The 16,922-nt window shown below is 40.2% G+C and overlaps 1 protein-coding gene across 5 annotated transcripts in view; it reads right to left on the reverse strand.

Annotated features, from left to right (window-relative positions):
• Window positions 1–16,922, reverse strand: part of mgat5 (alpha-1,6-mannosylglycoprotein 6-beta-N-acetylglucosaminyltransferase) — a 117,010-nt gene that overhangs the window by 9,002 nt on the left and 91,086 nt on the right. For all 5 annotated transcript variants that reach the window (XM_052033299.1, XM_052033210.1, XM_052033372.1 and 2 more), the window contains one exon: window positions 9,672–9,788. In XM_052033299.1, the coding sequence (XP_051889259.1) occupies window positions 9,672–9,788 (117 nt within the window). The remainder of the gene's footprint in view (window positions 1–9,671; window positions 9,789–16,922) is intronic.

The raw sequence follows: 16,922 nt of genomic DNA on the forward strand, positions 1-16,922 counted from the left end.
GTGGCGTCCCTGGCCAAGTGCTCAGATCTTGTGCTGATCAGCTGGTGAGGGTATATGCAGACATATTTAACGTCTCCCTGCTTCAATCTGAGGTTCCCATCTGTTTTAAGACCACTATCATCCAGGCACTGAACAAAAACAAGGTAACATGCCTTAATGACTACTAACCAGAGGCTCTGACATCTACCATCATGAAGAGCTTTAAAGAGGCTGGTCATGGCATGCATTAACTCCAGCCTCAGACAACCTAGACCCACTGCAATTTGCCTACCGCTGTAACAGGTCTACAGTGGACACCATCTTCCTGGCCCTACACTCATCTCTGGAGCATCTGGACAGTAAAGACACATACATTAGACTATTGTTTATTGACTACAGCTCCATCTTCAATGCTATAATTCCAAACAAACTCATCTCCGAACTCTGAGACCTGGGACTTAACACCTCCGTTACTGGATCCTTGACTTTCTGACCAACAGACCGCAATCAGTGAGGATAGGCAGCACGATTAGTCTCAACACTGGTGCCCCACAAGGCTGCGTCCTCAGCCCCCTACTCCCTATACACGACTGTGTGGCCAGATTCTGCTCTAACTCCATCTATGAGTTTGCAGATGATACCACCGTAGTAGGCCGTATCTCAAATAACAAAGAATCAGAGAACAGGAAGGAGATAGAGCTTAGTGGAATGGTGTCATGACAACAACCTTGCCCTCAATGTCAGCAAGACAAAAGAGCTGGTCATTGACTTCAGGAAAGGGGGCAGTATACATGCACCTACCTACATCTATGGTACTGAGGTCAAGAGGGTTGAGAGCTTCGAGTTCCTAGGAGTGAACATCAATAATAGCCTGTCCTGGTCCAACCACCTAGATGCCACTGCCAAGAAAGCTCACTAGCGCCTGTACTTCCTCAGGAAGTTAAATAAATTTGGCATGTTCCCTTTGACACTCACCAATTTTTAAAATTGATGCACCATAGAAAGCATCCTATCTGGATGCATCACGGTTTGGTATGGCAATAGCTATGCCCAGGACTGCAAGAAACTGCAGAGAGTTGTGGACACAGCCGAGCACATCATGGAAACCAGCCTCCCCTCCCTCTATAGACTCTGATTATGCTGGCTGCTTCACCAAGGCAGTGAGAGGTATAGACAAAGACCCCACCTACCCGGGTCATTCTCTCTTCTCTCCTCTCCCATCAGGCAGAAGATACAGGAGCCTGAGGGAACATACCACGAGGCTCAAGGACAGCTTCTACCCCACTGTTATAAGACTATTGAACGATTCCCTTATACGATGAGCTGGACTCTTGACCTCACAATCTACCTTGTTTGACCTTGCACCTTGTTGTCTACCTGCACTGCACTTCCCTTCCCTGTAGCTGTGACACTTTATTCTGTATTGTTTTTACCTTGTACTACCTCAATGCACTGTGTAATGAATTGATCTGTATGAACAGTATACAAGACCAGTTTTTCCACTGTACCTTGGTACATGACAAACCAGTAACAAATTCTTTCAAATTAAAAATTAGAATGGTTGAAACAAATACATTTAATTCAATTTTAATAAATTGTGAAGTACTTGAAACCTGCTCAAAACTTTCACTTCTATTCCTATCCACTGATATGAATGCTGAACCTCATTTTTGGACCAACCTGGGGCACCTTAAGCCTCCAGATTTTTTAAATAGGTGTCCAATGTCAGTTAAATTCTAATTTAAAAAAATGTATTTTGTATATGGGATGTGGGCACTGCTGACAAGGCCAGGGCTTATTGGCCATCCTTAACTCATAAAATTATTGAAATTTAGAGTAAAGGAGGCAGCCAGTTAGTTGATCAAGTCCATTCTAATCCGCCCTTGGGAAAGTTCTGATCTGTCACCTTCTTGAACCACTACGGTCATCACGTCATTTTACATAGTTGGCCAAAAAGCTAAACTCAAAAAGGTCTCTGATATTAGAAGATCCAAAAGATAACCTAGGATGTAATGAGAAGTGTTACGAAATCCAATTGAGGCCAAGAACCGAGTAATACAGCATTTGTGAAATAAGGATAATGTCCCTAGGAAGTGGAAAGTCTAAGTGTAGTTCTGAAACTGCCGATTTGGTTTTTTTAAAAGTAAAAATATTCATTTATTTTTTCTCCTGATTAACAATTTTCTTTCCATCCTCTTAGATAGCAAGTGGCACCACTGATACTATGGAAATATTCCATGAAATTTCAGTCTGCACCAAACTTGTAATTACCTACGCAGCCAGAAGAGGTCACTGATGACAATAAGGAGCGGAAATAACTATTTATACATGTATAGTGAATTAACTTTAGTTATGTTTGGAGGACTTTTTTTTTTGAAAACTTTACTACCACTTTATCCAATACTGTACATGCAATGCACAATTGTTTCAACAATCAAAAATAATGGCAATTGGTGAACCACTCATGAACATACAACAATATAGCACAGAATTGGCCCTTTGGCCTACAATGTTGTGCCAAACTAATTAAACCAATGACTCCTCCTTCCCTGCACATTGACCATATCCCTCCCTGCTCTGGATATTCACGTGCCTATCCAAGAGTCCAATGCTATCTACCTCCACCACCACCCATGATAGTACATTCCAGGCCCCCACCACTATGTAAAAAAAACCTGCCTCTCACATCTCCTTTGTACTTTGTGCATCTTAAATACACACCCCCTACTTCTAGACATTTCAATCATGGGAAAAATATACTGGCTGTCTATCTGTGCCTTGCATAATTTTATAATCTTCTATCAAATCTCTCCTCCTCTGCCGCTCAAAAGAAAACAGGCCCAGTTTGTTCAACCTCTGCTCATAGCGTGTCCTCCAAACCAGGCAGCATCCTGGTAAACCCTCTCCCTGCATCCTCTACACCCTTCCTGTAATGACGTGACCAGAACTGAACACAATACTCTAAGTGTGGTCCAATCAGAGTTTTATAACGCTGTAATATAAACTCCTGGCTCTTGAACTCAATGACATTATAAATGAAAGCAAACATGCCCTATACCCTCTTTACCACCCTATCAACCTGTGACCACTGTTAGGGAGCCATGTACCTGGATTTTGATCCCTCTGTTCATCAACTCTTAAGGATCCTGCCATTAACTGTGCACTCTCCCTTTATGTTGGATCTCCCAAAGTGCAGCAACTCAGTTGCCCAGATTAAACTTCATCTGTCACTTCTCTGCTCATATCTGCAATTGATCTATATCCTGCTGTATCCTTCGGTAATCTTCTATGCAATCCACAATTCTTTGTGTCGTTTGCAAACTTACCCATCAACCCTACCACATTTTCAACCAAGTCATTTATATACATGACAAACAGAGGTCCCAGTACAGATCCCTGCAGAACACCATTAGTCACAGTCCTCCATCCAGAATAAGACCCATTCACCATTACCTTGTCTTCTATGGGCAAGCCAATTGTGGATCCAATCAGCCAAGTCACCATGGATCTCATTCATCCTAATTTTCTGGATGAGCCTACCATGGGGGAACCTTAGAACATAGAACAATTACAGCACAATTCAGGCCCTTCATCCCACAAAGCTGCGCCGAACATGTCCCTACCCTAGAAATTACTAGGCTTAGCCATAGCCCTCTATTTTGTTGAATGCTTTATTAAAAATCCACGTATACAACATCCACTGCTCCAACTACAGTCACCTTTGTCACCTCCTCAAAAAACTCAGACATGACCTGCCCCACACAAAGCCATGTTGACTGTCCCTAATTAGACCATGCTTCTCCAAATGCTCATAAGTCCTTTCCCTAAGAATTTTCTCCATTAGTTTCCCTACCACTGACTCACCAGTCTATAATTCCAGGATTATCCTCATTTCCCTTCTTGAACAAAGGAACAACATCTGCCAGTCCTCCAGCACACCTGTGGCTAGCGAAGATAAAGATCTTGGTCAAGGTCCCAGCAATCTCATCTCTCTCAATAACCTAGGGTATATGCCATCAGGCCCTGAGGACTTGTCCACCTTAATGTTTCTCAAGAGACCTGATACTACCTCTTTCCAAGTCTTGAAATGCCCTAGCATCTTGGCATGCTCCACTCTGATCTCACTATCCTCCCCATCCTTCTCCTCAGTAAATACCAATGCCAAGTACTCATTTAGGATCTCACCCACATCCTCTGCCTCTAAGCACAAATCCCCTCCTTTACCCTCTCCCTAGTTATCCTCTTGCTCTTGATGCACATGCAGAATGCCTTGGGATTCTCTTTAATCCTATTCGCCAAGAATTTTTCATGACCCCTTCTAGCTCTCCCAAGTCCCTTCGAGTTCCCTTCTGCTCCTATATCATCCTCGAGCATAGTGTTTGATTCCAGCTTCCTCAGCCTTACATCTGCTTCCTCATTCTTCTTGACTAAATTAACTGCCCCTTGTCATCTTTCCCATCCTTGTCCTTCCCTCACTGGTCCTGAACTCTGTGCAGCTGGTCTTTAAACAACCTCCAGGTCAGGCGTGGATTATCCAAAAAGAACTCTTCCCAATTAACTCTCCCTAGCTCCTGTCTGATGCCCTCAATTTGCCCTCCAAGTTAATACTTTCCTTATTCATAGCCATTTTAAAGCTTAAGGAATTGTGATCATTGTTTCCCAAGCATTTACCCACTGAAAGGTGAGTCAACTGGCCAGGCTCATTCCCCAGTGCAAGACCCAGTATAGCCTCCCCTCTTGCTGGACTATCTAAATACTGCTTCAAGAAACCTTCTTGGACACACCTAACAAATTCTGCCCCATCTAAACCTTTTGCACTAAGGAGTTCCCAGTCTATGTTGGGGAAGTTGGTCACCCACAATGATAACCCTGTTTTGCTCCTTTCCATAACCTGCCTGCATATCTGCTCCTCGATGTCCTGGTGGCTATTTCGGGGTCTATAGTATAAACCCATCAGAGTGAAGGCACTTTTCTTATGAGTTCTACCCATACAGACTCAGTTGATGAGCCCTCCACTTCCTCCCTTGAGTGCAGGTGTGATATTGTTCCCGACGAGTAATGCAACTCTTCGCCCTATTTTACCTCCCTCCCAATCTGAGAACATTGAAACCTTGGAACATTAAGCAGCCAGTCCCTGCCTGACTTCTCCCTTACCCACTAAGCCTCAAAGCCAGTCTCAGTGTCACTAACCTGTCTGCTGTTGCACTGCCCAGAAAGGTCACGCCCCCCACCCCCAGTATCCAAAGGGGTATACTTGTTGCTAAAGGGAATGGCGACAGGGGAACCCTGCACTGTTTATACTTAATTAATGGAATTTGTTCCAGCAATGCAAACACTACAGAGAACTATAAAAATTTGTTTAGAGTTGATGTAAGAAGGTTTAACTTGAATTATGATATCTGGCAACATAAACCACTTGATACAAACAGTCCACACCATTGCTTATGCCGCATTTCAGCCTCCTCCCGTCATCTATCAGTACAACCCTCCATTTCTTTCTCCATCATTTACTTGTCTAGCCTCCTCTTAAATCTGCACTTTTTTGGTTCAATCACTTCCTATAATTAGTTCCCATTCACCCCACAACTTGGATGAAGAAATTTCTTCCAAATTCCCTCCTGGATCTCATGGTGACAATCTTATAATGGTGGTCTTTAAGTATGCTCTTCTCTGCAAGTGGAAGCATTCTCTGTATCAATTCTATCAAAAACCTTCAGAAGTTTGAAGACCCTCTCAGCCTCTTTTCTTCTCTCAAGAGTCTCACTCTATTCATCTCTTTCTATTGTGTACCCTTGCATTTCTGATATCATCCTTGTAAATCTTTCCAACGTTTCCAGTGTCGATAGCTTTTTTGCATGGCAAACTAAGCAAAAGGATTCCACACGTTCAGCATATTTCCCTACTTTTCAATTCTCCAGAAATAAACTCCATTACATGTCTTTTTTCTTTTTAAATCACTAACAGTTGTGCTATAGCTAACAAGATGATTTCAATGTATTTGCACTCCTATGAGTATCCTAGGAACTTCCACCTCATCTAGAACCACATCTTCCAAGCAATAGGCTCTATTTTTTTCTACCAAAACATATTACCTTGCATTTGGATGGGCTGAACTTCATTTGCCAATCTGCAGGTTTATTATTGTTCTCCTCTAATCTGTCCTCAGTATAGACAGAGCAATCTATTTTGGAATCATCTGCAGATTTATAAATTGTGTTTTTGATTCCAAAGTCCAATTAATGCAAATTGAGAACAGCAGTGGTCCCAGCAATGATCCCTGTGAAACACCACTACCCAACCTCCTATCAATGCGAACAACAACTCACTCTCTGCTTTGTCTCAAAACCAGGTGCTACAAATTCATTCTGCAAATCCAATCTAATATTCCCCCAACACTACATTTATTATTCATTAGTGCATTAAGGGGTATCTAAATAAAGGGCTTTTGAAAATGTTCTGCATTACATCATCTGTGCTACATCTTCAAAACAATTCAGTCAAGATTTTCTCTTCTGAATCCATGCTATCTTTTTTTGGGTTTATGTTCTTCTATTCTCTCATTTGGTTGGAATTCCATTATTTCCTTATCACTGACTTTAAGCAGATTGGTCTATAATCCCCAGAACAAGTTCTATTTCTCTTTTTAAATACAGTTATACAAATCAATCTAGGCCTAGGGCTTTAGCCTCTGCATTTGATTAATTTAATATATCCCCTTTTTCTATTTTAAATGCACCCAATTCACTATTCATATGGTGTAGTGAAATAACAAATTAATATTTCTACCATCACCCTAATGCCACCCACTGTTTACCAATCTTTGCCTCAATGGACCTATTCTCACTTCAATACTTTTTTTTAAATTATGCACATAATACTTTACCTTTGTGATCTTTGACAACTTAACTTCACGGATCCCCCTTGCCTTCCTAACTGTTTTTGGCTCCTTCCTAATCCCTTTGTATTCTATCACGCTCTTCTCAGCTGTCCATGTACTGAAATGTATATTTCTTACTTTAACTTGAATTCTTCCCTTAGCCTTTCATAATATCTCAATTGCTTAGTTTGTTCCTGCAATACTGTTTCCCAATATTGTTAACCATTTTATGTGACATGTGAATGGCAAGACAAACATGACTGATGCCATACATTTAAGAGCATACATGCAGGAGCAGGTTATTCAGTATCTTGAGCCCAGTATGCCATTCAGTAAATTCACAGCTAATTTGACTATGATCTCAATTCTGCATTCCTACAGAGTTGTGGTAACCATTCACACTTGTTTATCAAGAATCCTTCTGCCCCCACTTCTAAAATATTCCATGACTGTATGAGTCTTCGGAACTATTCAAACAGCAATGGAAACAAAATTTCTCTAACGTCTTAAGTGGGTGACCTCAATTTTTTTTTAATGATTCCCATTTCTAGATTCTCCAATGAAAGGAGACATCCTCTCCACATCCACCCTGTCAAGACCCTATTGACTCTAAATTCTAGCAGGTGCAAGCCTAGCTTGTCCAATCTTTCTCCATAAGACAATATGCCCATTCCTGGTATCAGTCTGGAAAAACTTGCCCTGCACTTAAATCTTCCTTAAATAAAGACACCAATACTGTACATACATCTCCAGATGGGATCACATCAGAAGAACACAAGAAAATAAGAGCAGGAATAGGCCCTTCAAACCTGCCCCACTATTTAATATGATCATGGGTGACCTATGCTAGCCTCAGCTTTTCTTCTGTGCCAATTCTCCGTATTCTTCCATTCACTGATCTATCAAATATTTATCCATCTTCAATGTAAGTACTTCTAATGATCCAGCATCCATCACCCACTGGGGCAGAGAATTTCAGAGATTCATCACTATCTGCTAGAAGAAATTTCGACATACCTACAAGGGACATTTAAAACTATGTCCCCTTGTTCCAAACTCTTCCACTAATGCTAACATCTACCGTCAAGCTTCCTTAGGTTTTTATATGTTTGAATAAGGTCTTCGCTCATTCTTCTAAACTCCAAGGAATACAAGCCTAAACTATTTAGTTTCTTTGGAGGACAACCCTCTCATCTCAGGAATCAGCCTGGTGAGCCTCCTTTGTACTGCCTCCAATGTTTTTTTTAAACAAAGGCAAGGGGACCAAAACTGTGTACAGTATTCCAGGTGAAGCCTCACCAACACCCTATACACTTGCAACAAAACCTCCCAACCTTTTGCAATGAAGGCCAAAATGCCATTTGCTTAACTACTTGTTGGACCTGCCAGTTAGTTTTTTGCGATTCATGCCATTAGAACACCTAGATCTCTCTGTACTTCATTCACTTGCAGTCACTCTCCATTTAGATAATAATGCCTCTTGATTTCTTTTCGTGAAGTGCATGACTTCGCACTTCACCATGTTAAACTCCATTAGCCAGTCTGTTGTCCACTCAATCTATATCCCTTTGCAGAATCACAGTATCACAGCATCCCTTTCCACCTATTTTTGTATCATTGGCAAATTCAGAAACCATACATACTGTTCCTTCCTCCAGATCATTAATATAAAGAGTCAATTGTGGGCCAAGAACTGATGCTTGAGGTACTCTAGTCACCTCCTTCCAGTCCAAAAAGAACCCATTTAATTCCAACTGTTTTAAATGAGACAACTCATTCTGACACACTTCCTGATACCATGGACTTTTAAGTTAGGCACCAGCCTCCTTTGTGGCACCTTCTCAAGTGCCAGTGTCTTATATAACAAACATAACCTCACCTCTTTTGTGTTTAATTTTCCATGTAATAAATAATGCACACTTTCCTAATTACTGGCTGTGCTAGTATACTACCCTTTGGTGAATCATGCACTAGGACACCAGGATCCATCTGCATCTTAAAGCTTTGCAAACTCACATTATTTAAATATTAGACAATTTCCAACATTGTGCTTCATTTGCCAGATCTTTGCTGACTTAACATATCAATATCTCTTTGTAGCCTACCATGTCCTCTTCAAATCTTACATTTGTTGAATAATTATTGTCCAAAAGGTATTTGTTTTGGCTGGTAACATTCAAGTATTTGATGTTCCTGTCTTCCACTTCACTAGATATTTGGCTCTGACCACATAAGATCACAAGAAATAGAACTAGGAATAGGCCTTTGGCCCCATGTGCCTTCTTCATTCACCATTCAATAGCAAAGCCTACCTTATATCTCAGTGGCACTTTCCTTTACTAACACCATATCCTGTGATTCTCTGAAACCCAAAAATCTATTGGTGGGTCTTGAATATACTTAGGAGCTGTACCTTCCTAGCCCTCCTGAGCAGAGAATTCCAAAGAATCACAAAATTCTAAGAGCACGAATTTCTTCCTGAATGGATGACCATTTATTTTGAGACTGATCCATCACCTGGCCAAGGAAAAATAACATCATGCATCTACCCTATCAAGGTCCATCAGAATTCTGTATGCTTCAACGACATCAGCTCTCAATCACCTAAATGCTAAAGAGTAAGGGCACATTCTGCTTAATCTCTTCTCACAGGACAGTTTCTCCAGATTCCAGTAATAACCAATATGTGCAGTTGCTCAGTTTTACTGTTTTTAAGTATCATCATAAAATAATGGTTTTCTTGTCCTGTCCAACCATTCTCAATCAACACCAAAGATATTGCATATTCAGGTTTATATTTCAAAGTTAAGTTTACCTTCTGATTAAGAATAGCCTTCACTGCATGCTCAACCTCTACAGGATCATCAATGTTAACAGTCCAGACGTGAGGTTTCCCAATATATACTTCAGCATATGGATGTTGTGAAGTCAACTGGAAGAACAAGTCAGATTAATTGTCAAAGCACCACCAGAATTAATGAAGTTGAAATAAATACAATAAATTCATGTGGTAGCTTTACAATTTATAACGATGCCTATGGTGCTTCAGGAGTAGTATCAAACAATGTGTTACTAAGCTACAAATTAAGGAACACTTTGGTCAAAGAGGCAGGTTTAAAATAAGTGGGGAGTGCATTCTCCAGTTACAAACATGTTCTACAATTACAAACAGTATAGAAAGCTATAAAAACAAATGAATAACTTTAGCCTAAACAGAATTTTATTTAATATAAAGAGGAATAAGTAGTTCTGCCAGAAGTGAGCAAGAGCCCCAGACTTCCCGGTATCAGTTAACAAATGGTGATGTTAACTAACTGGTCCTTCTTGTCCCTTCTCTTCTGTCAGAGGCTAGCGAATCTGCAAGGGTGGTGGAGGCCAGACCATTAGATATATTTAAGATGGAGAGAGAAATATTTGAAAGATTGAGGAATTAAGGATTATGGGAAAATGGCACAGAAGAGGAGTTGAGGCCAGTGTGGATCAGCCATGATCATATTGAATGGCTGGACAGGGCAGGTTTGAGGGGCAGAATGGCCTACTCCTGCGTTCCTTCTAATTTGATACTATGCTCTGTGGAAATGACACTGGGCCTCTGCAAAAGATCACAGACCAGAGAAAACAGGATAAGCAAGTGCGTTTTATTTTATATAACCAACCATGCTGAGGTATTTGAAATTAACAGCATGTGTTACATACAAGGAAAATACGATTTAGAAATGGCAAATACAACATTAAATCAAGCTCCGAAAATGAAATTGAGAGGGAGGGGATGCACTGATACCATGGGAGAGGTAGATTTTTTTTTTATTAATGTAGGACATTGTTTTCTCCCCCCCCCCTCTAAATCCAAAGTAAAAAAGAATATTATGCAAAAAACCTCCAATTTTTAAAAACCGGAGGAAATGAGACTCTCAGTACACAAAAGAATGAGTGGTGGTAATTAACACATCATTAAAAACTTATTTAGTCTAGACATAATTTTTGGTAGTGAGTTTGCTTCATATACACAGTGAAAGCACAGAACTTCACACTACCATCCATTTGCTGATGACACAAAGGTGTAGGAAAATAAATTATAAATAGGATACAAGAGGTTATGAGAGGATATAGATAGGTTGAGTAGGTAAAGATCTGACAAATGGAACACAATATTGGAAAATGTAATATTTCCCCTTTTGGCAGGAAAAATGAAGCAGCATCTTATCTAAATGGTGAAAGATTGCACAGCTCTGAGATGCAGAGGGATCTGGGTAACCCGGGATGATTCCCAAAAGGTTGGTATGTAGAATAGCAAGTAATTAGGAAAGCCAACAATGTTATTTATTGCGAAAGGAATTAAATACAAAAGTAGAGAGATTATGCTTCAGTTGTAAAGGGCTTCAGCGAGACCACTTCAAGAGTACTGTCGATAGTACTGGTCTCTTTAAGGAAGGATATTAACGTATTGGAAGCAATTCAGAGATGTTACGGACTCAGTGAAAGTCCCTTTAAGATAGAGAGTGTGTGTGTATGTGTGTGTGGGGCGTGCTTACGTCAATAGAAGATAAAGGACGTAATGACGTTGTTGAAGAAGTAAGAAGAAGAGGAAGGAGAGAGAGAGAAGAGAGAGAGACACCAGCCTGCTTGTTTTCTCTATCGATGGATGAGAAACAATAACTGTTTGCCACTGAAATCCATGTATGGAAGTTGGAAGTAATCCGGTGGAGTTCACTTTGTTGCTGACCTGTAGAAGGAAACAGGTATTTGTGTGTGGACGACCACGGTTCGGATGCTTTTCGGGGTGAGGAAGTCACTACCGAGTAAACACTGAAGTGTCGTTTGGGTTCCATCGTGGAACATTTGGATTTCGTATGTACTCTCTCTCTGTTTTTCTACATCTACATCTTATCTTCAGACAACGGTGGTTGTTGAAGAAGCCCTTGCTCATGTTTCACCTTATGGCTTGCGGAACTGAACTTTAAGAACCATTCAGGAACTGGGAGTTTTGGACTTTGTCACACACACACACACACGACGAGTTTAGTTTTGGGGTTAACGTTCGAGGTTTAACATTTTTGAATTCTAACATACTAACATTTTTACTTTTATTTTACGTATTATCATAAGTAGTGATTAATAAAATAGTTTTTAACACTAAATCATGCTCAGTGTGTTTCTTTTGTTGCTGGTTCGTGACAAAATTGGGGGTTTGTCCGGGATAGTTCCCAAGGTTAACGAGATCCGTCCGGGATCCAATCCAAAGATTAACGAGTGTCATCTGGGATCGTTCCCCAGATTGACAAGATTTGTTCGGGATTCAATCCAAAGATTTTTGAGGGAGGTCTGATAAATTCTTTTTAATTGGCTTGTGTGTGTGGAAACCAGCAGCAATGGATATTAAGGCATTTTTGGAGTCACCAACCCAAAAGGGATTGGAGGTGGCGAAAAAGGATGATCTGATAAAGATTGCTACAAGGTTAAACCTTACAGAAGTAAAGCAGTCTATGAGAAAGGCAGATATTCAGAGACTGATAGCTGGCCATTATGTGGAAAAGAAGGTGTTTGAGAAGGAAGTGTTAAAACAGTTTCCTGGCAGTGAAATAGCAATTTCTGAGGCACAGGTGCAGCTGGCAAAGATAGAGGCTGAACGAGAACAAACCCAGTTAAAAATAGAGGCTGAACGAGAACAAAAGAGATTAGAAGCTGAACAAGAGCAAAAGAGATTAGAGGCCGAACGAGAACAGACCCAGTTAAAGATAGAGGCCGAACAAAAGCTAACTCAGATGAAGATAGAGGCTGATCTAGCAATGAAGCAGATGGAATTGAAGAGGATGGAGCTGGATAGTGAGGAGAAGGAAAAACAGGCAGCATGAGTTACAAATGAAGCGTAGGAGTTTGGAATCTGATTCTGAAGATGGTTTTTCAGCCAGCAGGGAGGTTCGATTAGTCCCTCCGTTTGAAGAAGATCAGGTTGATCAGTATTTCCAACATTTTGAAAAGGTTGCTGAGAGTTCAAACTGGCCAAGGAAAGGATGGGCTCTTATGGTACAGAGTGTGATTAAAGGTAAAGCTCAAAAAGCTTATTCTGCTTTGTCTGCTGAGGATGCAGCTGATTATACCAAGGTAAAACAAGCTATATTGAAGGCCTATGAATTGGTACCTGAAGCTTATAGACAAAAATTCAGAGACTTGAGGAAATCTGCAGATCAGACTTATATGGAATTTGCCAATGGAAAGAGAATATGTTTTGAACGATGGTGCCTGGCTAAAAATGTAGATGGGGATTATGATAAATTGACAGAATTGATACTGGTGGAAGACTTTAAAAGATGTGTTCCAGCTGAATTAACAACATATTTAAATGAAAAGGCAGTGGAAACTTTACAAGAAACTGCTAGGTTGGCAGATGATTATGCTTTAACCCATAAATCCAAATGGGGACAACCTAAAACCTTTCAAAAGAGTTACAAAGACAATCCAGGTAAACCGGAGATTAAATTAGGAGGTAACCAAAAAGGAAAAGATGAAAAGAAGCCAGGGCTGGAGAAATCTGTTGAGCGTACTTGTTATTACTGTAGGAAACCTGGCCACGTGATATCTAATTGTGCCCTTTTGAAGAAAAGAAAGGAAGCTGTGCCCAATGCTTGCTTTCAGGCAATTAAAAATCAAAAAGGTTTAGGAGATGCTGTTAAAGATCAGTCCTTGCAAGAGGTAAAAGTGGAAAAGTTGGAGGAGGTGAGAAAAGAATTCCGTTTGTATGTATCCGAGGGTTTTGTTTCACTGAATGATGGGTCACCCCAGGTGCCAGTGAAAATTCTTAGAGATACTGGGGCTAGTCAATCTCTCTTGCTGGACAGTGTTTTAAATTTTGGTGAAGAAAGTGACACTGGTGAAGTAAATCTAGTACGAGGCGTTACAGGTGAGACCATGTCTGTCCCTTTTCACAGGGTGATTTTAAAGTCAAAGTTCGTAGAAGGACCAGTCGAGATAGGGATAAGACCTAGGTTGCCAGTGGAAGGAGTTTCTTTGTTATTGGGAAATGACCTTGCAGATGGAGAAATTGTTCCTGTGGTACGGTTAACAACCAAACCAAGGATTGATGAGTCTGAGAATGATCCAGATGTTTACCCATCATGTGCGGTGACTCGAGCTAGAGCTAGAGAATTAGCCAAGACAGACAGTACGGTGCAGTCTGATGTAGTTCCTTGTGACAGTCCTAAACAGGAAGAAAATTATGATGCCTTATCTGAGACTTTTGTTTTCACTGGAGGATCAACATCCTTATAGTGAGCCTGAATTTAAAGATTTGTCTTTGTCGAGGAAGGATTTTATGGTGGAACAGACAAAGGACCCTGAGTTGACAGAATTGAAAGAAAAAGCTCTCTCATGTGAGGAGATTGAAAAAGTGCCAATTGGATATTATGTCAAAAATGGAGTGTTAATGAGGAAATGGAGACCTCCCCATGTCCAAAAAAATTTAAAACTTGGTTGGAAAGAGTCTGCCAGCTAGCAAGAGAGAATTTGAAAACAAGCCAGATAAGAATGAAGACATATTTTGATAGACGTGCTCGGCCTAGGACATTCGCAGTGGGGCAAAAGGTGTTGGTATTTTTCCCTAGCCAAAATAATCCCTCGCAATCTCGTTTTTCTGGACCCTATGTTATTGAATCTCGAGTGACTGATCTAACATATATAATCAAAACACCAGATAGACTCAAGAAAACACAACTCTGTCATGTAAACATGCTGAAACCTTATTATGAGAGGGATTCAGTTGTGGCCTTGGTGGATGGTGTAAAGGTTGTTTCTAGAATGCCTGATGTTGATGTTGAGGAAGGCCAATTTAGACCAAATATTGTTCCATCGAAACTAAAAAACCAAAATATCATGGAGAACCTTGAAACGAAGTTGGACCATTTACAAGTTTCACAAAAACAACAGATGAGAGAATTAATTTTAAAATTTAAAAATCTGTTCCCAGATGTTCCAAACAGAACATCGATAATTACCCATGATGTTGATGTTGGGGATGCAAAACCAATCAAACAACACCCATATCGAATGAATGTAGAAAAAAGTAAACTTGTTGATCAGGAAATAAAATACATGTTGGAAAATGATATTATTAGACATTCTACTTCAAACTGGAGTTCGCCCTGTGTTATTGTACCTAAACCTGATGGAACTGTTAGATTTTGCACAGATTACAGGAAAGTGAATGCTGTAACAAAGTCAGATGCTTACCCTATTCCTAGGGTGGATGATTGCATAGATAGAGTGGGAAAGGCAAAATTTCTTACAAAGATTGACCTATTAAAAGGGTACTGGTGTGTTCCATTAACAGATAGAGGAAGGGAAATTTCAGCCTTTGTAACCCCTTCTGGATTGTATGAATACAATGTTTTGCCATTTGGAATGAAAAATGCTCCGGCAACATTTCAAAGAATGATTAATTCAGTGATTCATGGGTTAAAACATACAGATGCCTACATTGACGACTTAGTGACTGGGAATGATACATGGGAGGATCACATCTCTGCGTTAGAAAGGTTGTTTGAAAGACTTTCCAAGGCTAACCTTACAGTTAACTTGGCTAAAAGTGAATTTGGCCATGCCACTGTGACGTATCTTGGTTATGTTGTAGGTCAAGGCAAGCAAGCTCCTGTTCAGGCAAAAGTTCAAGCAATATCTGAGTTCCCTATTCCCACAGGTACGAGGACTGTTAGAAGATTTTTGGGAATGGTTGGATATTATCGAAAATTTTGTAAAAACTTTGCTGATATTGCTCTTCCCCTAACTAATCTTCTGAAGAAGGGAGTAAAGTTTGTTTGGACAGATTCTTGTCAAGAAGCATTTGAGAAGCTGAAAGCCATTTTATGCTACCATCCTGTGCTCAAAACACCTGACTTTGAAAAGCCATTTTCATTAGCAGTAGATGCCAGTGATGAAGCTGCAGGAGCTGTGTTGTTGCAGAAGGGTGACCTTGATGATATTGACCATCCTGTAGCTTACTTTTAAAAGAAATTTAATGAGCATCAAAAGAATTATTCCACCATAGAGAAAGAATTACTGTCGCTTGTTTTAGCCTTGCAACATTTCAGTGTATATGTTTGCACTGCTCAGAAACCATTGACTGTGCAAACAGATCATAACCCATTGGTGTTTCTGAGCCGAGTCAAAAACAAGAACAGAAGGCTGTTAAACTGGAGTTTAATTTTGCAAGAGTTTGATCTCATGATAACTCACATTAAAGGCAAAGATAATGTGATTGCTGATTGTCTTTCCCGATGTTAAATGGGAAACATGTATCTGTACTAATCTGATAGTCTGTAGTTGTGTAGCATGATAATTATTAAAATTACTAACTATGCGCGGTTAAAATTTTCTTGGGAAATTTTTTTTTTAGGTGGGAGGTGTTACGGACTCAGTGAAAGTCCCTTTAAGATAGAGAGTGTGTGTGTATGTGTGTGTGGGGCGTGCTTACGTCAATAGAAGATAAAGGACGTAATGACGTTGTTGAAGTAAGAAGAAGAAGAGGAAGGAGAGAGAGAGAAGGGAGAGAGACACCAGCCTGCTTGTTTTCTCTATCGATGGATGAGAAACAATAACTGTGTTTGCCACTGAAATCCATGTATGGAAGTTGGAAGTAATCCAGTGGAGTTCACTTTGTTGCTGACCTGTAGAAGGAAACAGGTATTTGTGTGTGGACGACCACGGTTCGGATGCTTTTCGGGGTGAGGAAGTCACTACCGAGTAAACACTGAAGTGTCGTTTGGGTTCCATCGTGGAACATTTGGATTTCGTATGTACTCTCTCTCTGTTTTTCTACATCTACATCTTATCTTCAGACAACGGTGGTTGTTGAAGAAGCCCTTGCTCATGTTTCACCTTATGGCTTGCGGAACTGAACTTTAAGAACCATTCAGGAACTGGGAGTTTTGGACTTTGTCACACACACACACACACACACGACGAGTTTAGTTTTGGGGTTAACGTTCGAGGTTTAACATTTTTGAATTCTAACATACTAACATTTTTACTTTTATTTTACGTATTATCATAAGTAGTGATTAATAAAATAGTTTTT

Source organism: Pristis pectinata, chromosome 1 (assembly GCF_009764475.1).
Source record: "Pristis pectinata isolate sPriPec2 chromosome 1, sPriPec2.1.pri, whole genome shotgun sequence".
Taxonomy (NCBI): Eukaryota; Metazoa; Chordata; class Chondrichthyes; order Rhinopristiformes; family Pristidae; genus Pristis; species Pristis pectinata.